The following is a 23,272-nucleotide window of genomic DNA, read 5'->3' on the forward strand; positions in this document are numbered from 1 at the left end:
TAGACCACTGCTAACATTGTTAAGCAGTTGCACAGTGCTTGGTTGGATGTACCATATGACGTCGTTCAATGTTTGTACTATGTCATATCACAAAGTATGATTGTATCTATTGTCAACCAAGGGTCGTTTACTCTGCAATAACAGCTCCAAAGGTTGCTTCATTTTTGAATAGTTAAGTGTTAAAATTTCTTACTTGTGTGTCACTCATTCTGTATGCTGTTTTTCCATGCAAACTGGATTACTGTTTCTGCATTCATAGCCCCTTTTGTTAGAGTTCATATATAAACTGTGTGATTGTATATAATTATTATTGTAATATATTTGACCTACAAGATCAAAATTCATTAAACGTACATACTTATATATTTTGTATGACTGGAGCACATAAGTTTAAGTGTCTTGCTAATTGTCATGTCAAAATAATACTAGTTCTAGTTTCAGTGCCTTAGGACTCTGCCTGCAATATACTGTACATGAAGATGGAAGACTTTCAAAGAATGCACTTAAAGGCTTTATAGCATAAGACAGGTATTTTTTTTTTTTTAATATGACTATGAGTTTTGGATATGTTTGTTATGGGTCATCACTTAATTTTGTAGTAAAATGAGCATAGGTTTTCATCAAGCATGAATTCTGTGGTGAGTAAATCACCCTCTATTTAGCACGCTATTTATTGCAGTTGTATTCTATCTGAGACATATCCCGTAAACTATATCACACAACACATAGGGACCTTGTTTCAATGGTACTAGAATGTAATAACTAGTCTTCATTACACCACCACCCATCACACAACCTGTGCAACAAACAAAGTGATATGATTGATGAGCAAGAACATGTATAAGAAAGTGGGAGGCAGACAAGCTTGTAAGGTAAAGGCATTATAGTTTAAGTCTGAAAAGTCATAGTGAAACTAATGGGTGAGACATCACCACTAAAGGGTGATGAGTTTTGGGGTGTTGTGGGGGATAAATTAATATGCCGGAGGTGTATGAGGTGTGGCAGTGTTGTCTGCTAAATCTATTTCAGTGGCCATTAGAGCAAATATTGAATCCAAATCTGTAAAAATGTATAAAGATTTATTAATTTTAACATGCCTCATGGGGATGAATTCCTTCTTGCAACACTTTTTTTTTTTTTTTTTTAAAGTTGTTCAATTAATTTCAATCTATTGATAGCTTGAAGGGCATGTTTGGTGGTCCAGGAACACCACAAAATGCCTAAAGGGAGACACAAGCTGTAATGTGGAGCCCTTGGCATTCATCATAATGCATAATTTAATATTCCAAGCTTGATTGTTTGGTGAGTTCCTCATTAAGATTTATCCTATCACCTGTAAAATGCAAATAAAGCACACATTTTAGGAAAAATAACTTGATGCCTCAACTTTTTAAGTCAGTTTATAAAATTATTTATCAAATTATTAAATTGAAAGCAAGATATACCTAACACTTTTCCAAACTCATTTAGAAGAATGTATTGGTAATGGTGAAGCTCATTTTTAAAAGCATTATTTTTTAAAAAAGTTATTTAATACAAGGTAAATAAACTTCATCATTTAATTATTTTGAGCTGCTTTATTCCTTCTCCAGTGAAAGAAGTCAAGTGCCTAAGTTAAGTGACCATTCATATAGTACTATGCCACTCCTGTTATAAGAATTTATTTTTCTTTGCTTTAGTAAAGCTTACACTAAGCATTTGCAGTGGCAGTGATATATACCTCACTAACCTATTCTCTGTTTTGAATGATAATCATTGTTTTATTATTATGTTTGCTTGAGGGATTTTGGGGTTAATGAAACATGCTTTTTTTTTTCTTTGGTAGACGACGCATAGTTTTTTTTTTGTTTTGTTTTTTAACACCATAATATACAAACTTGGACAAAATTCTAATGCTTAATAAAAGTAACAACAATAGCAACAGTAATAATTGGTGTTTTTTGAGAAATACAGTATAATACTAAGAAAAATTGTAAGCTTGTTTTAAGTGTAATGTAAATAGTGGGTATATGCTTATTGATCCAGGAGTCACTTACAGAGCTTTTTTCCTTTTGAGTTAATTTCTGAAAAAATTTTCCTTGCTAGCATTTGTTATTTTTACTGTTATGAAGATCATTAAACTTACCTGACAAGACTTCAAGTAGCAGGATAAGTGAGTTGGGGTGGCAGAGACTTCTGCTAGTGGTGGACTGCATAGTCTCTACTGCATGCAGGATTCTGGTGCAGCTTTAATGACTTGTACTGGGGGTCTATTTTGCTGTCACAGACTAGTAGACGTGAAAAAATACAGAGCATGCAAGAACTAATCTCTCTGGATGTAAATTTCAAGAAGTAACAAGTAATTGAAGTTTCACATAATGTTTGTGTTTCAAGGTAGACTATTTCATACATTTGCCAATGTTTTTAAATTAGTCTTTAATATTTCTAAAGTTTGTACTGTGCTCTGTTGCAGGTATCTCAAAGACAGTTAAACATTTTTAGCAAATTTCCTTGAAGGACAAGTGTTTGAAATTTCAATAGTATCAGTCCACTGGGTGCTGAGCTTTCCTGTGGACAGACAGAGATGTCAATGGCATTAGGTGCTTTTCATACCTAAAAAAATATTAATTGTTTATTACTGTCATAGTGGTGTATCACTACAGTTATTCATCCATCCATCCATCCATTTTCCAACCCGCTAAATCCGAACACAGGGTCACGGGGGTCTGCTGGAGCCAATCCCAGCCAACACAGTTTACAAGGCAGGAACCAATCCCGGGCAGGGTGCCAACCCACCGCAGACTACAGTTATTCAGTTAACTAAAAACTGGCACAGGCCCAGTTTAGCATGCATAATTTATTTTGAACATAATTTTCTATTAGTGTAGTTACTTTATATCAGCATCTACATGAAATTGAAATCTTAACTATAAATTGGGTTTCACGCTGACTGTTGGTTTACTGTGTTACAAGATAATAAAGTAGACTAATTACAATGGTTAACAGCTGAAATGCACCTTATAAAAGGAAAGAAGAAAAAAGAGAAGCATATAATACATTTAATTGATTTCGTCAATGTGTAATTTTACTGTGATTCACAGACTGCTGTGGTATAAAAGAAAAACATTGGTGGCTATACTCGCTGTCTTGCTTAGTGTTTCTCTTTACATGGTTCTTTCATTCTCACCCATTCATTGTTTATACTGCTGCACTATCAGTTAACAGATTTTTGTTCTACTTCTCTACCATTTTTTCCACGCTTTTCCCTTTTTTCTCATATGCCATGTTATATCTTATGTCTGTTCCTTCACAAAGGCAAACATCCATAATTGAAGCCTTATACATGTAATGTCACTTTTATTTTAGATCATTAAAACAGTCATTCCTTTTTTCATTTTTAGCAATTGCTGATACAGACATGCAGTGCATTGATAGGTTTCTGCACTCCCAGTTTGAAAGAAATTGTGTTATCTAAATATTTACAACGTGTAACTTCAATCTCATTTATTGGTGGCTTTCGTATTGTATTTTATAATGTAGATTAATATCTTAAAGCTTTGTAATACATCAGAGTTTATAAAACAAACGTAAAGCTAGCTTTAAGAACATCAGGTTTAGTTTCATTGTTCATAGTTGGGGAGAGTAGGTTATTTAAGTAACAAAAGGAATATTGTCTAACATCTATAGGCTTTCATGGCTCAGTAAACAAGCTGCACTGGCTGTCCTTCAGAAACACTATGAAGAACTATGAAATGTGCAGCAGGAGTTGATAAAACATAATGACCGTTGCAGCCTATTATTTGCCATTAGCAACAATGTAATGGAAAGGCTTAGAAAAGAAAAAAAAACCTACAAATGCACAATAAACTGTTTTAATGAAAAAGCAGACTGGTAGACAGACAAAACAGACATTCAGACAGGTCCGTATGCACATCTTTTTTTCAGGAACATTTTTAACAGTCACTTAGGCATCTTAACTGGGAAATGAATAATCCTTAACTAATATGGATTTAGGTTCAATAATAACAAATACATCAAAAAAATCTTGATAACATTTTAACAAGTAATTGGCAACAAAGTACTCAACTGAATTATTTGCCAGGTAGTTAGTCACTCTGTTTTTTTTGAAAACTAACATAAATCTTAATATACAGACTGGCTTTGGAAAATACATATCAATAGAATCTGATCACTGTTTTTAGCCATTTTAATTAACCATGTGTTCAGAAATGTGCTTTTCTTACAATATGTATAGTACAGTATGTGCACTTCCTTATGGGTGACTGCTGTGAATTGTGTCATTAAAATACATGAATACGTATGCGACAGCATGCATAAATGTACACAAGGGAGTCTGAAGGTTTGTCGAGTTGCTCTTAATTAATTTGCATTGGCTGACACTCTGTTTATGTGGGAAGAATGGCAGAGACAGAAGGGTTCAGTGGAGTTTAGAACATGCTTTTTTATGTGTATGTTCAACTGATGGTCAGAGGAAGGTGTAGGAGAATCCCTAAAGCCAAAAAAGGTCACAGAGATAGGCAGAATAACCCAAAGATAAGGTCCAAGCATAGATTATTTTCACTTAGAATAAATGTATAGATTAGCCATGTTCTTGGTGTCATTTCCCAGGCCTGTTGAGTAAAGAAAACTGCCATTGTATTTTAAAAATGATCCATTAAAAGCTATTAACAACCTAAAAGCTTTGCGAACAAGACATTAATTTTCATATGAGAAAAGTTACCTTTATGACTAAACCCTTTTTGCAAAGAAAATGAATTTGAGAACAAATGTCTATGTGAAAGGAAAACTGATGTATGAGCTAAATGATGTCATGGTGAACAGTTTATAAAGCAGGGAGTAATGGCCTCTGTGATTTAAAAAAAAAAATAAAAATCTGAATTAGAATTTGGGATGAGCAAGGGAGCACATGGTAGATATGCAAAGAGCTTGTAACTTTATTTAATGCTGCTCTTTTTTAGGAACTAGACTATGCCTACTCCCTATGTTACCTGCATTTAATTTTTAAGAAGGTCCTTACAACCACTTTTTAAGTATCACTCTCCTAAGCCTTGCTCCATAAAAGGAGCTCTGATTGATTGGAATGCTTTTGGAAAGCGAAGATGGGATATTGTAGTCACTGACTGGTTTCGTCCTGTATTATCGTACAAATCAAAAGGTACTATTGCTTTGGGTGTCATTTTTAATTATTTTAGTTGCTTTGGTTAATTTTGTATCATGCAAACCTTTTGCTGTAAAATGGACTATAGGCAAAATGCAAGCTTATATTGCAGGTTGGCGTGATGACATAGTTCAGTATGACTTGGATATTAAATCCATAATAATGTGCAAAATTTAGGCAAATAACATAGAATCTGTAAGAAATTGGCATCATTTGCAATGTAATATATAGGGTTAAGAAATAAGACTTAAAAAAAGTACTGAAATATGAGAATTAACATTGCAATTCCTCCCATATTTTCTGTTTGGGTAAGTATGGTCATATTATCTTAACATACCTTTGTAAATGTATAAATAATTAGGGTTTTATTGTTCTTGGGTGTAATAGGGGAAAAACATCTGGTATAAGGCTGTCAGCCTTATTATAATTTTATGGTTTCTGGTGTTAGTGGAAAAGTGGCATTGTAGACCGGCAGTTTCTATGAAAAGAACTCTTACAATACCGCAGTTTTGGTGTGGAACTGGTATCATGTTAATTTCATAATATATTAGGTTATCCTTTACCACATGTATTTTGCCCATCTTACTATGCTTTTTTTTATTTGAACTCTGTGAACAACATCTGAATTGTCACAAATGAAAAATGCTGGAAAAATGATATTTAACTGCATTTGTTTGTTTTATATTTTGTATTATTAAATGATGCCTCTCTTGAAGTGTAAAACATAGGTGCACACAGCCGTTCTGCTGTCACTGTTGTAACATTATGGCAGTGCTTTTAAATACTGAACTGTAAGTGACCAGAAGCAAAAACTCTATCCAGATTTCATTTAACTGTCATTATATCAGCTTCAGGGGGGTAAATAATTAGCAGTTTACTGCTGTCCAATGTATGAAGTGCCTCTAACTTGAGTGAGGTGAAATATACAATTTTTCTTTTCTAATCTTCCTAGCTGAATTAGTTGATTGATTTTATGTGTTTAGTTTCTGTATTGTTTATTTTTTATTTATTTAATTTCTTGCATGTTTTTCCTTATTTATTTTTGTAAGAGAATAATACATGGTTTATTAAAATGCAAGGACTGAATGCCCATTGTAAACTCCCAGCAGCAAGGAGACTTGTATCAAAACTGCATAACTTGCTTTCAGTTAATGCATGATGTTTTAAAATAGAAGAGAACTGCAAAATGTCAATCATTTCAGTGTTTTTTCAATAATTTTAGTTTACAAATACTCTGTCAACTGTTTGCTTTCTTCCTTTGTTTTGCATTTTATAGGATAAAGCCTTTTTAATAATATTATTTCTTCTGTGTCTGGAATGGAAAATGCTAGAACAGAAGTGAAAAAGCAGATACAAATGAATAAAACCACAATGGGGGGGGGAAAAAAATAAATAATTTATCCTTCGTTCACCAACATGTTTACCGGGTATGCTTTATCCTTTATTTTTAAGATTGGTTTGGCAATCTATGCTTAGAGCATTAAAAGAGAAATGACATAACTCCCACTATCCCTTCCCTTTCCCTCTGGAATCCATTGGGCCAAAACCACTTTCCAGGTAAGGAGACCAACCTTTTATTTGTTCTGATTTCGAATTCGTAGGCACCTCCTCTTTAATGGTGGCTCAATGTCCTCTGGTCCTGCGCTGAGCAGGGGCGCTGAGATTATACAGGGTGAAATGGCAGTCTTTTCTGCAGGCTTTGGCACGGGCTGGATGATGCAGCCTGCCTTGGGCAGCATGCGAAGGGCATAGGCATGGTCCTCATCGGCAGGATTGTTAAGGTTGGGGTCCTGCTTTTCCCCACCACCTAGAGAGTCTTCTGATGAAGCCTTCTTACCTGTGTCCAGCTCCAGTTGAAAGCCAGAGGCCCCTGTGCAGTTGTTTTCCTTCACTGACTCCAATTCATTGACCGTAGTTTGTTCCGAGTGCTGTGATGTCTTATGAAGTTCTGGACGATGCTCTGAAGAAACACTCTTACTGGCAGCCTCAGTAGTCTTTGTGCCATTTACAATGACATTGCACATGGCTGCAGGAATGGAATCTGTCCCTGTGTTGCTTAGAATAAATTGTTGCTGTTGATTATGCTGCTGTGTTTGTGGTGCAGCAGCACAAAGTGTAGGATCACTGCAAGGCAGTGTCATGCCTTCCAGAGGACTGCAGTTGTCTATACAGTTGCTGTCCAATCTGTCTCTTCCAAGAAAGGCTAGATTGAGGACACTATGGGGTTCAGCTTCTTCTTTCACTTGCACATTCTGCACTGCTCTCTGGATTACATGTTGAAGTCTAGACCGCCGACCTACCGTTAAATCTATAACTCCATCTGGTGAGAAGACTGAAGAATTTATGTGGCTAAGCTTGGCTTTTATTGGACTTTCTGGCTTGACAGTCAAATCAACTACTTCACCTCTGCTCCTTTCATGAAGAACTGATTGCTTAGAACAATGCCCAGTCAAAGCTGGAGTTGCTTCAATGGATTTTGAAGACCCTTTTTTGGAGTTTTCATCACCATGGGATTCGGGCGAGACAAACTTGGTCTCCTTGGACTCACCACATTCAGGTGATGCGTTTGGAATGATGCCCTCGCTGCTGGAGGACTTTGAGTTAAAGGGAATGGGAATGGGAACAGGGATTGGAACTGGGAGTGGAACAATAACTGGATATGGCACCAATAGGGTTGGGGGTGGCACCAAAGGAGCAAGTGATGGCACACTAAAGTTCATCATCTGTGGCATTGGGATGTGGCCATTTGGCATCATGTTTACTGGTGGGAAAGGTAACCCTGGCATTGGAGCTCCTGGATGAGGTGGTATTAAACCAGGTGGATTTCCTGGCATTGTTGGAGTAGATGGTGGATGGATATGTGGTGAAAGCATTGGCCTGTGCATGGGGCTTGAAGTTTGGCCCATACTTCTAGATGGTGGTGGGCCTATTCCTGGAATTATGGGATTGGATAAAGGACTATTTGGACTTGGGGTATGGGGGGCTCGGATAAAAGGAGGACGGATCTGCTGCATCATTTGATGTTCCATAAAGAATGGTAAAGGCATGGGACCCCGATTTGTCATAACCATTGGAGGACTTCCAGGTGGGACCCCTATTGGTGGAGGAGGAATAGGTACTGGTGGCGGAAGTGTTGGACTCTCATGGGGCTTAGGTCCTGGTGTAGGTATTTTGGCAGAGGAACAAATGACAGCAGGTTCAGAGGGAGATGTTGGTGTAGTCCCTGAGGGCCCAGGTGTTTGGCTGTGGCTAACCATTGTCATCCCAGGAGATGAAGCTTTCCTTCTCAAGTCTCCCAATGGATTGTTCCATGATTCAGGTGTCAGTAATTGCACAGCACTACTTTCAGGCTTGCTCTCCATTGGAGGATGTCCAGGATTACAGAGGCCAGCTGGAAGATTGGCCTGAGTCTCTTTATAGAAAATGTCCATTTTGTATTGGTTGAGACACTTTGCACTGCAGAACTGAAGACGTCTTTCTCCAGCTCCAAAATCCAGGTACTCCTTCGTATGGCGTATATGTTTACACCAATCACATACCTGTTGGATAAAGAAGTGTGCAGATTAGAAGTCAATGATCGAGGATCAAGTTAATTTTGCTGGAGAAGTAAATGCTAACGTGAAGATTATCACCATTCACCATGCTCTTTTTCCCCATGGTCATAAAGTAAACAAAAAAATTAAAATGTCACATTTTATGCCACTAGACACTTCCAGCCTATGAGTATAGACCTTTGGTTCCAGTGCTTATCAAAAGCAAGCATTTATAGATAGTTTTTAAATAAGGATGGGTAACATGGCTTCTACATTGTTAGATTGTATATACATCGAATATTGTGCACTTGATAGATTTAAAATTGTGTGCTACTAGCTGCAGAAGTCTATGGAAGAATAAGCCTTCAATATAGAAAAAATTGTGCAAACCAAAGTAGTTTTCACAAATAGATAGAAACATAGCTAGATAATACTTGTACTTGTTCCATGGGGATAAACGTCTAATTAAGGTTCACAGGAAACAAGAAAATTTTTGAATCCTTAACACTAGAATTACCAGAGTCTACGAAAAAACTCGTAGATCTGGCCCACCTTAAAACCATTCTCACCTCTCTGCCAGCGTCCTTTGTCTTCTAAATGTGCTGATTAAGATGAGCAGCAAGCAGCCGGCTGTTCCATCCCCCACCACAGCAGAATGTTCACTAAGTTTTCCCAGCTCATGCCTTGTTTGATTATCTGGGAGTGACTGAAGTGCTGGAGTTTTAGAGTGGAAATAATAGATCGCTATTTAGAACACACGCATTTCATGTGTGTTCCGTTTCTACAGTAATCTGTGCAAACACATTTTTAAAACTGAAACGTTTTTCATATTTTAGTAGTAAATGACAAAATGTAGGCATAAACTATATAACGTGTGAAGCCTTAAGTCCAAAGATCAAGTAAACACTTTCACAAAAGCTTCAAGGAAAAGACAACAGCTTCAGTGGCATAGCGGTAAGATTTGCTGACTTGTAATTGAGAGTCCTCGGTTCAATTCCCACTCACTCCTATATTTGCCGTTTTCAGTAGTGAGCTGCTCTTTTTGTTAATACTATACAGTACACACATACATTTGGTTTGAGTCTGTAACACATGGTGTACATTTATAGGACTTGTAAAAGTTAACGTTTTTTTTTTACTTTTATTCTCTCTAAATCACGATCACAATACATACTACCGCCCCCCCCCCCCCCCCCCCCCACCCAGGGATCTGACGCTGTTATTTTTCATTTGAAACGGAATAACTGGAGATGTTAGTGGTGTTTTGAGACAATGGAACTGGAGATTCTCTCATCTGGAGGGATTAAAGCTGACACACAAACGCTGGCGAATCTGCTTTCTTTGTATCTCACCATCACTTGATTTTTTTTTTATTCAGTTATATTGAGTGTTCCTGCTCATGCTGAATCAGTGTGCACCTTATGGTGTATGATGTCAAAAAAAAAAAAAAAACAGACGTAGGTATATTTGATATTTGGAATTATTAGTTTTATGACCTGTATGGTACATTTCGGAAAACTTTGTGGCACGGATGCAACGTTATTCATATTATTCATATTCATTCACATAACATCTTGCGGTTTGTAATCAGTGACTGCGTATTTTTTTTCCTTGATCTTGCCAGTTCCCACATGTTGCTGTATGCTGTTTCTTTTGCACTCCAGGACATGCAGAGGATAGAATAGTACAGAGCAGTAACTTCAACGCTATATGCAATCATCAGATTCAAATGTTAACTGTTCACACACATGCAAGGATCGTCTTTCCTACATTTACAACGTGTGTACCTGTTACAATGTACACACTTCTCTCTATGCTGTGGTTTCTATTACACACCTGAAAGAAAGAGACAATATATGTTAAAACATCATCGCACTAATGCAATATTATTTGAAAACAAACAGCGTCAGATCGGGTGTGGATTTATGCTGCTGGCGCTATTACTGAAAGAAAAAAAAGATCAACATGTGCGTTGATCCTGCCCCACTGAATAAGCTCACATGCTCTAACATCCGTTTTATGTCCGTTTGAGGTTAAAAAGAAAAAAAAATAACACTTTCTCCTCAACAGGGAATCGAACTCAGGTCTCCAAGGGACAGTAAGCCCGCTGCGCTCTGAGACAGCAAATCTTACTGCTATGCTGCGGAAGCTGTTGTATTGTTCTTGAATCTTTTGTGAAAGTATTTATTTGATGTTTGGACTTCATGCTTCATACATTTTATAGTTTATTCCTACATTTTGTAACATTTATTACTAAAATATGAAAAAGTTTCTGTTTTAACAATGTGTTTACACAGATTACTGTAGAAATGGAACACACATGAAATGCGTGTGTTCCAAATAACAATCTATTATTTCCACTCTAAAACTCCACTTCACTCCCAGATAATCAATCAAGGCATGAGCTGGGAGATGGTCTTGCACGTTCTAAGTCGGTAGGGGGATGGAATAGCCGGCTGCTTGCAGCTTGTTTTTATCGGCACATTTAGAGGACAAAGGACGCTGGCGGAGAGGTGCGAATGGTTTTATGGTGGGCCAGATCTATGAGTTTTTTTCGTAGACTCTGGTAATTCTAGTGTTAAGTAATAGGCCTTAGTGCCAGACTTAAACTGCTTTCTTATTTGGTAAGTCACAAGTTTTTTTTTTTTTTCTCTGTTATTGTTCATGTGTATTTGGCTGGTGTAAAATTTCAATAAAAAGCTATATTTCTCTCTTTGGACTTAAACAACTGTCTGCCTGCCCAACTATGGGGATTGTAAGTCCAACTCTCACTAGAGACCAATCAGCTTGAATCGTATACTATTAAAGGAACCTATTCCAAAATAAAGAGAGTGTGCAAACTAGTAAATGCTAAATGTTGTAAGTCGCTCTGGATAAGAGCGTCTTGTAAATGATGTAAATGTAAATGTAAAGGCTATTTTAGTTATGGGATAACATTGTGGTACAGCTATTGGTGCTACTGCCTCCTGATTTTAGGGACCAGAATTAAATTCCAGCCTAGTCTCTGTTTATGTGGAGTTTGCATGGTCTTTACATGTCTTGTATATGGGAGGTAATTAAAGTAGCCAGGGTATATCTAAGTGGACTGGAAACCTCTGCAAGGCTGGTTCCTGTCTTTTGTCCAGTATTGCTAGGATAGACTCTTACTCCCTGTGACCCCATTATAGAAGAACAAAAAAATGGAAGAAAGTGGATAGCTGGTTACAGTGTTTATACGATATTTGGACATTTCACATACAATGCTAATGATTATTTCTTTGTAGTTAGAAGATGTAAAGTGACAGAAATCAGAACTGTGTTCTTGTGCAACACATTCAATAGATGTTCCTAAGAGCTAATAAGACCCGATGTAAACTACAGAAGTACAGAAATTTTTGACAAAACACATATTTTTTTATATCATAGTCAAGAATAGTCTAGTAAAGAGTTCACTTTGGACAGCCTGAAACTTTTACTGCTTGGCATCAAATAAATATATTTGTGTATTACTCTAAATGAATGCAACTTTTTTAGCCAAAGAATAAAAAACTGCAATCAGTTTCTTTCTTCTGAAGACATCCTGAGTAAAAGCTTCAAGCACAAACCCACTAATGGAAATGCAAAATGACCTAATTAAACTTCAAATACAGTCATTTGAAACTCACTGTGCTTCACTGAGTCATGGAACCACTGTTAATTGTCTGAAAAAAAATAGCAAGCCTATGCAGAGATAAAATATTGCAGCATAATGATTTGGTTGCTGGATTAAATTTAATACTAGGTACACGTTGTAACCAAAGTAAATCTGCAGTATTCTGTCACTGGACTAGGACTGGGAGAAACTGTAAGACATTTAAATAGCAGTTCCACAATGTTACCTCAGTCTGTATTCCAAGAAACTGATTTGGTTTTTAGCAAAACAGCTTTGTGTTTTTATAAAATAGTAATGTCATGGAATATGATATGTTCTAACCATTCATTTTCAAATCTCTAACCAATTCAAGGTTTTGGTAGTACTGTTGATTATGAGTAAGATGTGAGCTTCCCTGATTAACATCCCTCCATATATTTGTATATCTGAACAAATCCTTCTTAAAGAATCAAGACTTAATTGTAACATCATTCATCTTTGAATTCAAATTGTATGCTTTGCTTTGGCTCCAGCCAATACTAAATGTCAAGTTATCTTTTACTAAAGATAGGAAACTATTGCAGGACACCTTTTAAGGCCAAGGAGCTCTTACTTGTTGCCTCCATGTGTGATACTTTACTCTTTCGTCCTTCTTTAACCTGTGCTGTATTCATTCTATGAGCATCATGAGGGATTTTGACATTCAGAGATCTTTGTGTTGATAATTTCTTTGAACTGTAAATTCAGAGGATAAATCTTCCAGTGACACATACACTAATTAGAAACTTCAGGTAAAATAAACCTGCCCCACTTCCTTCATCTTTTACCCATATTCATTCCTAAGGTGATACTCGTTAGTCTGGATGAAAATTAAGATATCATCTCCAGAATATATTAAAAAAAATCTTAAGGAGCTTACCCCTTAATGATCTTATAGAATGATGGGACAGGGATCTTGACAATTAAAATTTCAGAAGAGGAATGGTATATACCCATTCATAAAATACTTTCTAATTCGGTATGTGCCAAGCACACCATAATTCAGAAATTGTTCATTTTTCACTTTAAAATTCTTTGACTTTAAAATTGCCAACAATGTACACAGCAAAGCTAAACCTTTCAGCAGTGACATGAAATGTCTATATGGTATGTTACATGTTCTGGGAATGTTGTACACTTAAGTTATTTTGTTCAAAATTAATTTGTATATCTCTTTAGATTGCCTTAGATTTAAAATAACTCCTGAAGCGTTAACAGCAATATTTGGGTTAAAAACTGATAGGGCAAAAAATTGGTTGTAGTATCTTATACCACACTATTTGCACAAAGATTTATTTTGCGTAAGTGAAAGAATACTGATTAGTAGGAGATAACTTGGTGGGAAAGAACTGTTCTCTGTTATCTGTTAACTGTTCTCATTCTCATGAGAATGTGTTCAGAAGTTTTTAAGAACTTGGCAAAAATTCACTAATGGAGTTCTGAAGTACACATACCGACCCGTGCTATACCTTGTAAGATATGGCTGGCCATTCATCCCGGCCAATACCCCCAGGTCACCAGATGGAGCCCTCCTTGCAGCATGGAGGTGCCCCGAGTGCCAGCAGGGAATCATGGACAGTGGAGTTATAATGCACAGCCCTGCTGGATACTATGGGGACCACCAGGAGTCGCTGCAGGGAGTCCCAGGGATTTATATTTTCCGTATAGCCTGGAAGTATTTCCAAGTCACGGGAACGAAAGAAATGATATACTTCCGGGCTGAAGAAAAAGAGAAGTTTTTACCTGACCCGGAAGTGCTGGATAATCACATGGACTGAGGGCTCAGAAGCACTTCCAGGTCAAGGACTATGAAGGACTGTGGGAGATCCCAGACAGACGAGCTGAGCTGGGAGGCAGGGTGACTAAGCGTCTGGGAGTGGAGGATTGTGTATTGTTTATTGTGAAGTGGAGGGTGCTTTGTGCACAGTATTATTATAATAAATATTATTTGAATTTTTAACTGGTGTCTGGTGTATTGTCCGAGAGGTCAAGGGAGCGAGAGCGCCCCCTATCTGTCACAACCTTTAAATCTTATTTGCTGCATTTTTCTATATAAAGAACCATTATTGATGGTGCTGATTAACTGAATAGGTTGCTTTTATGGGTGAAGGTTGATTGTTAATTTTCATGGTGTATCTTTGGAATATATTGTTGCAATTGTTTAGGTTTATTTGTCATATATAGGTTAACACAGGGTCAACATACAATGAAATATGTATGACGAGAAAAACAAGTCACTCAGCCTAGATCCAATAAAGCTAAAAAAAAATAATAAAAAAAAATTACAAGTTAAAAATAGACAAGCCATATAAAATAAAATATGTACGTTTTTAAAGAAGTTATAGAGCAATATGAGTTCAACGAGCAGTAAGTACAAATGACAGTTATTGCACAGATAATGTTTTATGAGTACAGATGCATATTCCATAAAGTGCAGATGCATGTTCCAGTCCGTATTCAGTGTGTGCAGGTACAGTTTGTGTGTGAGTATTGCAATGTAGATGTAATGCAATGTAGGTGTAATGTAAGTGTATGTAAGTGTTCAGGTGTTGCTGTTGAGGAGTCAAATGGCCTGGTGGTAAAAGCTGTTCGTAATTCTTATAGTCCGAAACAGCCAGACTCCTGTATCGTCTGCCAGACGGTAACAAGGAGAACAGCTGGCATGCTGGATGGCTGTGGTCCTTTATGATGCTGCTTGTCTTACGCAAAGCACCGATGGAGGTAAATATCTTCAATGGCAGGAAGACTCTTGCCCGTGATGTGCTCTGCTGCCTTCACCACTCTCTGTAGTGATTTCCGGCTGCTGGCAGAGCAGCTCCCATACCAGACGGTAACGCAGCCCGTCAGCAGACTCTCGACCACACTCCTGTAAAAGTTTGAGGTGATGTTGGCATTTATGACAAACTTCCTCAGCCTCCTCAGGAAGTAGAGCTGCTGGCGAGCTTTCTTAACCACAGTGTCTATGTGAAGGGTCCACGAGAGATCCTCGGTGATGTTTACTCCGAGGAACTTAAAGCTGTTAACCCTTTCAACTTCTACGCCGCTGATGTAGATGGCCTGGTGCTCTCTGCCTTGCTGTTTCTGATAGTCCACGATCATCTCCTTGGTTTTGCTGACGTTAAGAAACAAGTTGTTATCCAGGCACCAATTACTCAATGCCAGCACCTCCTCTCTGTAGGCTGTCTCATCGTTGTCAGTGATAAGGCCTATGATGGTTGTGTCGTCTGCAAACATGATGATGGTGTTTGTGCCGTGTTTTGCAACACAGTCGTGGGTGAACAAGGAATACAAGAGGGGGCTAAGCACACAGCCCTGCGGCGTTCCTGTGTTTAAAATGAGTGATGAGGATGTGTGTTTGCCGACTGTCACCACCTGGGGCCTGTTTGTGAGGAAAGAGAAAATCCATCTGCAGATGGTCGTCAAGCTTCAAGACGAGTTTTGAGGGGATGATAGTGTTGAATGCCGAGCTGTAATCTATGAACAGCATTCTTACATATGTATTTCCTCTTTCCAGGTGGGTGAGGGCAGTGTTTATTGTTAGCGCAATGGCATCCTCTGTAGATCTGTTTGCTCTGTAAGCAAATTGGAGAGGTTTCAGCGTGTCGGGGAGGGAGGAGCAGATGTAACCTTTGACCAGTTGCTCGAAGCACTTCATAATGACAGATGTCAGTGCAACGGGGCGATAGTCATTCAGACAGGAGACCACCGGTTTTTTTGGGACAGGAATGATGGTGGATGCCTTGAAGGAAGTGGGGACCACTGACTGCCTCAGGGAGAGATTGAAGATGTTGGTGAACACACCTGCTAGCTGGTCAGCACACGCCCTGAGGGCACGGCCTGGGATGCCATCTGGTCCCGGAGCTTTGCGAGGATTGATCCTTTTGAGGGACCTTCTCACGTCAGACGTTTCAAGGATCAGAGTGACAGACTCACTACCCCCTTGAGGATATAGCACCTGTTCTTTGTTGGCTGCATCAAAACGAGCATAGAAAGTGTTGAGCTCGTCTACAAGACATGCAGTGGGCTGAACACTGACTGTGTTTTTCTTTTTATAGTCAGTGATGCAGCACAGTCCATTCCACAGGCACTTGGTGTCAGAGCTGTGGTAACTTGACTCCACTTTGTCCCTGTAGTCCCGTTTGGCCTTCTTGATGGACCTCCGGAGGTCATATCTGGCTGCTTTGTATGCACCAGAGTCCCCTGAGCCAAAGGCAGAGGTCCGCGCCTTGAGCTTAGCCCGAATCTCACCATTTACCCAGGGTTTCTGGTTAGGATATATGTAAATGGAGGTTTTAGTGACAACATCGTTAATGCACTTGCTGATATATCCTGTGACAGAGTCTGTGAATTCATTGATGTTGCCATCAGCTGCATCCTCAATCATCTGCCAATCAGTTGTTTCAAAGCAGTCCTGTAAGACCCCCTCAGCTTCACTGTCCCATTTGTAGATGTCCCTGTAAACCGGTTTTTCCTGTTTAAGTCTTTGTTTATATGCAGGCAGCAGCAATATAGAGCAATGGTCTGCTTTTTCAAAAGCTGGTCGAGGGAGGGATTTGCAGGCGTCCTTGAATAAGGTGTAACAATGATCCAGTGTTTGATCACCTCTTGTTGGGGGAGAGATGTGCTGATAGTATTTAGGGAGAACTTTCTTCATGTTAGCTCTGTTAAAGTCTCCCAACACAATAAATGCTGCTTCTGAGTTAGCGTCCACTGATAAGCTTCGGCTATGGATGAACTGTATGATGTTATCAGCTTGTGGAGGGATATAAACAACTGAAAGGAGAACTGAACTGAACTCCCTTGGGAGGTAAAAGGGTCTAACTTTAATGGTCAGCAGCTCGAGAACTGGTGAGCAGTGCGTTTTTAAGACACACACATCCGTAGCCCACGAAGAGTTAACCATAAAGCACACACCCCCTCCCCTTGACTTGCCTGAGTCCTTCGTTCTGTCTCCCCGATAAACTGTGAACCCGTCTGGTGTGACTGCGCAGTTGGGTACGCTGGGCTCCAACCACGTCTCTGTGAACGCCAAAACGCAGCAGTTCGTGATGTCTTTTTGGTGCTTTATCCGTGCGTGCAGCTCATCTAATTTGTTGTCCAGAGACTGAACGTTAGCGTGCAGGATGCTAGGCAGAGGAGGCTTGTTGTTTCTCTGTCGGGTTCGGCACAGAACTCCGGCGCGTTTCCCCCTCTATGTTTTCCTTCGGCGTCACGCAAGTAAGCAAAAGACTCCAGGCAGTACAGTGTCTGTGATATCAAAAACTGTTGTAAAATCCGAACTGGCTGATGAACGCAATTCCAATAGTGTTTGCCGGTCATACTGAAAGTGTGATAAAGTAGTACACACAAAGAAAGTGAGTAATAAGAAAATAAATAATAACTTTTTGCTGAGATGACTCGGAGCTCTCGTCGGTGCAGCCATCTTGCGCCGCAGCCTCAAGTTAATACATGATTAACAATACATGTCAATACATGATTGGGTTTTGTTTGTTATTATGTCTCATTTCTTAAAAGAAAAAAAAAGAAGTAAGACAAGAACCCACCTGGATGTAGTGCTAGTTTATTCACAATCATGTGCTTGCCCACATTTAATCAAACCATACCAATTTAAAGGTGCCAGTAGACTGATCACAAAATGTAGAATAAAAAACCTTGTACAATTCTGTGCTTAGCTGGTCCACATGGCTAGAAGGGACTGTGTTAAAGTCCTGGGGCCTCATGTATAAATGGTGCATACGCACAAAAATTGCTCATCTATCTTCCAAACTTACATTTACATTTCAGAAACATGGGCAGATAGAGGCGATTCTGACAACACTGGGCACAACGCAGTGAACAAACCCAGGAGCCTCATGTGTAAATGGTGTGTACACACAAAAATGTTGTGTACCCCCGTTTCCACGCTCACATCATGATGTGTAAAAACTAAACTTGGCGTAAAGCCATGCGCATTTTCACGCCCGCTAAATGCTTGGTGTACGCAAGTTCTCCGCTCGGTTTTGTAAACTGGCTGCATCCAGCGTTAAAGCATTGCTTTTGTTCCATTGTGGTCTCCCTTTCTTTTTTAGATCCACATCCCTGCCGCAGCTTTATCAAATACACTGAAATTAACTGCATATTGTTTATTAACAAAATTAGTGTGGAGGGGCTAGTGCACGCATGTTGCTGCCGCTTTTCTCTGTTATCAATACTTTCCGTTAAAATTTGTGTTAAACTTAAACTTTTTGCAATTGTTCACTTTCTTTTTATTGTATGTATAGTTCATGGATGCAATTGACTCGAACTTTGTTGATTTGGATTTAATTTTATGGACTTTGCCTTGACTGGGTTTGCAGCCTTGGGGACAACTGCATCTTTCTGTGGCACACTGGATGAGCCCTATGGACATTTCTTTGCACCGTGACGATCTATGAGCCGGGAATGATCTGTCTTCTTGATTATAATTTATACACTGGCTTGCTCTCGATTTCTTCTATACATGCTTAATGACTAAGAAATAATCTGAGGTTTACACTCAGCTGGATGCGGCTCTGGGCAATCCCGCTTGTAATACCCAGCGTTATATGTATGTGGCTGTATGTTGGAACCTTCAAATTTTGGTATCTTCATGTGCATTTTGTAATATTTCCTAGTATGCTTTTTGTGCTGCTTGCCGCTCATCTGCGCCACCCGATCCTCCTGTCTCACCTTCTCTGCTGTGCTGTGCTGCTTCTCTGCTACTATCAGATAAGTATTGCTCTCTACTATGCTAAAATACTCTTGTGACAAACTCCTTCATATTAAACAGTTTGTCCAGAGCAAATGGTCAGACTAGAATGTCCTAAAAGACAATGGTATTGTGCGGTGCCCAAAATATTTACATTGCGGGTCAGGTCGCCACCACAGCCTGGCTACGAATGAAAAGTTCACTGGCACCATTTGCTCAGGAATATACCGTCCTACTCACGGCTTTGAAAATAGGAGTGTCAGTGTGCCAAATCTGCAATATGTTAAAATAAACTCTGGTCATGGATCTGTGCACAGTGATCCCACATCGGCTAATATTGCACTGTTTAACTCAAGATCTCTTAATGGCAAAGCATGGGTGCTATCAGAATTCATTGCAGACTCAAACCTTGACTTGCTATGCTTAACAGAAACTTGGCAAAAACCAAATGATTTTACATCTGTTACGGAGGTGACCCCACCCGGATACATCCACTTCACAGAGCCTTGCAACTCAAGACAAGGCAGAGGAGTAGCAGTGATTGCTAGATCGAAGTTAAACATCAAAAGAATCCCCATTGACGGTCCATTGTCTTTCAAGTGTCTGGCTCTTAAGCTAATAACAAAATCTGGTCCTGTGTCACTTATTGTTGTCTGTCGTCCCCCGAAATACATTGCGTCTTTTTTTATCTGATCTGACTGCATTATTAGCCCACTTAAGTTCACTTTCCTAGAGAGTCATTCTTCTTGGCGATTTCAACATCCATATTGGCATTACTACATGTAAACTGAGAAAAGAATTCCTATCTTTACTGGACTGTTTTGACTTGGTGCAGCATGTTGATATTCCCACCCACTCTGGTGGTCATATACTGGACCTGATCTGCACATCTGGATTATCTGTCGGCAACACTTATAGCAATGATTTAGGATGCTCTGACCATAAAGCACTGCTTTTCACTGTCTCATTACCTCTCCCTCCTCTTACCTGTAAATGTCAAATTTCTTTCTGAAAAATTAAAAATATCTGTCCCTCTGTTCTTGCTGGATCCATTTCTGATCTTTTTCTGTCTTCACCTATTCCATCAACACTAGATAGTCTTGTTGACCACTATAACTCAGCCCTTCATTCAGCACTCGATAAAACAGCTCCTTTAAAACATAAGGAGGTTTCCTTTAAGCGTCCAGCTCCATGGTATAATTCAGAGCTATGATCTATGAAAGCAGCTGGCCGATGCCTTGAGAGAATGTCACGTAAGACTGACCTCACTGTTCACATCCAGGCTTTCTCTGACCATTAAAGGGCGGGCTTACAGGGATGCACTAACTGCAGCCAAGAACGCACATTATGGCAGAATAATAGAAAGTGGTCATGACAACCCAAGGGTTTTGTTCTCTGTAGTTAATAAATTATTTCAACCTGCATCTGGCCCAATTACCTCCTCTACTGAAGTCTGTGAAAAATTCCTCCACTTTTTCCGCAATAAAATTTAAAGATCTAAATAATTCAACTAACATAAATCCATCATCCTTTTGTATCCTTGCCTGTCTTCCCATTCTATCCAGAAACCAATGATTTGCTTATGGCAGCAGACTCTGGACAAACCAGCATATTAATTCTGTTAGACCTCAGTGCAGCATTTGACACTGTCAGACATGACATTCTACTGTCTAGAATGGAGAACATGCTGGGTACCTCTGGCACTACCCTCCAGTGGTTCAAGTCCTATCTGACTGATAGGGCTCTGTCCTTGGACCCCTTCTCTTCTGTATTTATATGCTTTCCCTTGGCCATATTATTAATTATTATTTTATGCAGATGACACTCAACTCCATTTCAATGTCAAAAGTACAACTTCATCAGAGATGTCTCAGCTCACAACTTGAAATCAGTGAAATTAAAACCTGGATGGAGCAGAACTCCTTAAAATTAAATTTCAGCAAAACTGAACTCCTGCAAATTGGCACTAAAGCGCTACTTAAGAAAATTAGCTCCTTTTCAGTCACTCTTGACGGTGATCTCATCAGACCTTCTTCTGATGCAAGGAATCTTGGTGTCATTTTTGATTCCTCCCTTTCTTATTCCGCTCACATAAACCACATTAAGAAACTTTCTTACTTTCATCTCTGTAACATATCCCGTGTTTGCTCATTCCTCTCCTTTCCTAATGCTGAGAAACTTGTCTATGCTTTTATTACATCCTGCATTGATTATTGTAACTCGCTGCTGGGAGGTGCTCCTTCTAATCTTATATTACAGCTCCAGTTGATTCAGAACTCTGCTGCAAGAGTCCTTACTCGAACCAGCAACAGTGAGCACATCACACCCATCCTGCTTTGCCTTCACTGGCTCCATGTGTCTTACGGGATTGAATATAAAATTCTATTAATAACCTCCAAAGCTTTAAATGGCCTTGCACTGGACTATATCAGTGACCTTCTAAATCACTATACTCCTGTTCGCCTACTAAGGTTCCCTGATTCTGATAATCTTGTTGTGCCTCACACTAACCTGCGCTCTATGGGTGACAGGGTCTTCAGCTCCATAGCACCCAGACTTTGGAATGACATCCTGAAATTAATTAGATCAGCTGACTCCATTCATTCTTTTAAAAAACAACTTAAAACTCATCTATTTAGGAAGGCTTTTAACTTAACATTCTACCCTTTCTTTCAGTTTACCTCTCTGTCCTGGTGCTCAGGATAATTTGTGTGTCTGTTATATCACAAATTAGGTTATTTGTTAGGTTTTTATTTTAGTATTGAATTTAGTATTTTACTCTGGTTTATTGTCCTTTATTCTATTTAATGCTTTGTCATCTGTTTCATTGTTCTATTCAGGAAAACATTTGTATCCAATGCTGTTTTTTTTTGTAAGACTCTGTGAAGCGCCTTGAGCATGGGAAAGGCGCTATATCAATAAAATGTATTTATTATTATTAGTTTAAGGCATCTAACAGTAATTGTAATTAACCTGTAACAATATAATGGTACAGCAGCTGATCAGAAAGAGAATTATCGATATACAGCATCAAGCACATGCTGCCTTAGTCATGCGCACAGTCTATTGAACTGCTCTCAAACGGCAGATGCTTGAGAGCCTTTCCTGTATGGACCTCGCGGTTCAGAAACAGTTTCATCCCAAGAACTATAAACGCACTCGATCAGTCCATCAAGTACTCCTTGTAGAACTGTTTGTTATTAGTACAATCACCTCACTGTAAACTTGCGATACAGTTTTAATATTGCACAACCTGAGCCACTTTATAAAGAGCGTATTTACATATGAAGACAATATCATTATTAAGATGACATGTAGCATAATATGTTTATCACATTATGCAGATAAAATGTTAACATCACTTAAACAATCTATATTGTTAATAATTAAACATGTGAGGACATGGTGGCACAGCGCTAGCGACGGTCTGGTGCCCTGTTCAGAGATTGTTCCTGCCTCACGCTGTATGCTTGCTGGGACTGGCGTGACCCTGGATGTATAGATGGATGGAATAATTAAACATGTACTACGAAGATATTTCAATGTTCCTTAACAGTTTTGAAGAATCGGCGTTCTAAGCTTACAGATTGCTTAACATCTATTACAGAGCTGATTGTGTGGCGATTGGTTACTTGGAGAAAGAAAAGGAAGGACAGGAATTGGGGGTTAGTACGTTTGAAAGTGACAGTACTGCTGCAATAAATTATTTAATTGAAGGTTGCGCATGGCGCAGCAAGCATCTTGCGGAAGGCAGGAACACTCTCTGGATGAGGCGCCAGCTCGTCACTATCACTCCTCCACCATGTTCCCATGTTTAACAACATGCTTTAACTCCTATCATCATGAAAATTATATCAAGCATACATCTCAGTAATTTAATTATTCAGAGAGCTGTAATATCATGAATGTAATGGATTCTGTGTCCTGTTGGAGGAAGAGAAAGCCCGCTTAAGAAGCACGTAGTAATTCACACACATAGAGCACATAGAAGAACATATACAAAAGAAAGCATTTAATGTGCTACTTTAGTTACGACGGTATTTGAGAAACTAGTAAATTAAACGATTTAAAGATGTAAGATGTGTTTATGATGTTCTACTTTAATCACAAAATAAACTGATTTAAAGTGGAAATTTTGAGATTAAAGTTGACATTTCGAGCTTTTTTCCCCTACTGTGTGCCTATTTTTTTTTCTTTTCTCTGTACCCTAATAAACTTTCATATGA

The 23,272-nt window shown here is 38.8% G+C and overlaps 1 protein-coding gene across 5 annotated transcripts in view; it reads right to left on the bottom strand.

The window, feature by feature from the left end:
• The window catches only part of sobpa (sine oculis binding protein homolog (Drosophila) a), a 504,585-nt gene that overhangs the window by 69,566 nt on the left and 411,747 nt on the right, over positions 1–23,272 (bottom strand). For 3 of the 5 annotated variants that reach the window (XM_051925142.1, XM_028797627.2, XM_051925143.1), the window contains one exon: positions 3,836–8,697. In XM_051925142.1, coding sequence (XP_051781102.1) covers positions 6,733–8,697 — 1,965 coding nt within the window. In that variant the 3' untranslated portion in view covers positions 3,836–6,732. Of the gene's footprint in view, positions 1–3,835; positions 8,698–23,272 lie in introns of those variants that run through there. The other 2 variants (XM_051925141.1, XM_051925144.1) reach the window with 2 other exon arrangements.

The sequence above is a fragment of the Erpetoichthys calabaricus genome, chromosome 3, assembly GCF_900747795.2.
Source record: "Erpetoichthys calabaricus chromosome 3, fErpCal1.3, whole genome shotgun sequence".
Lineage (NCBI taxonomy): Eukaryota > Metazoa > Chordata > Cladistia > Polypteriformes > Polypteridae > Erpetoichthys > Erpetoichthys calabaricus.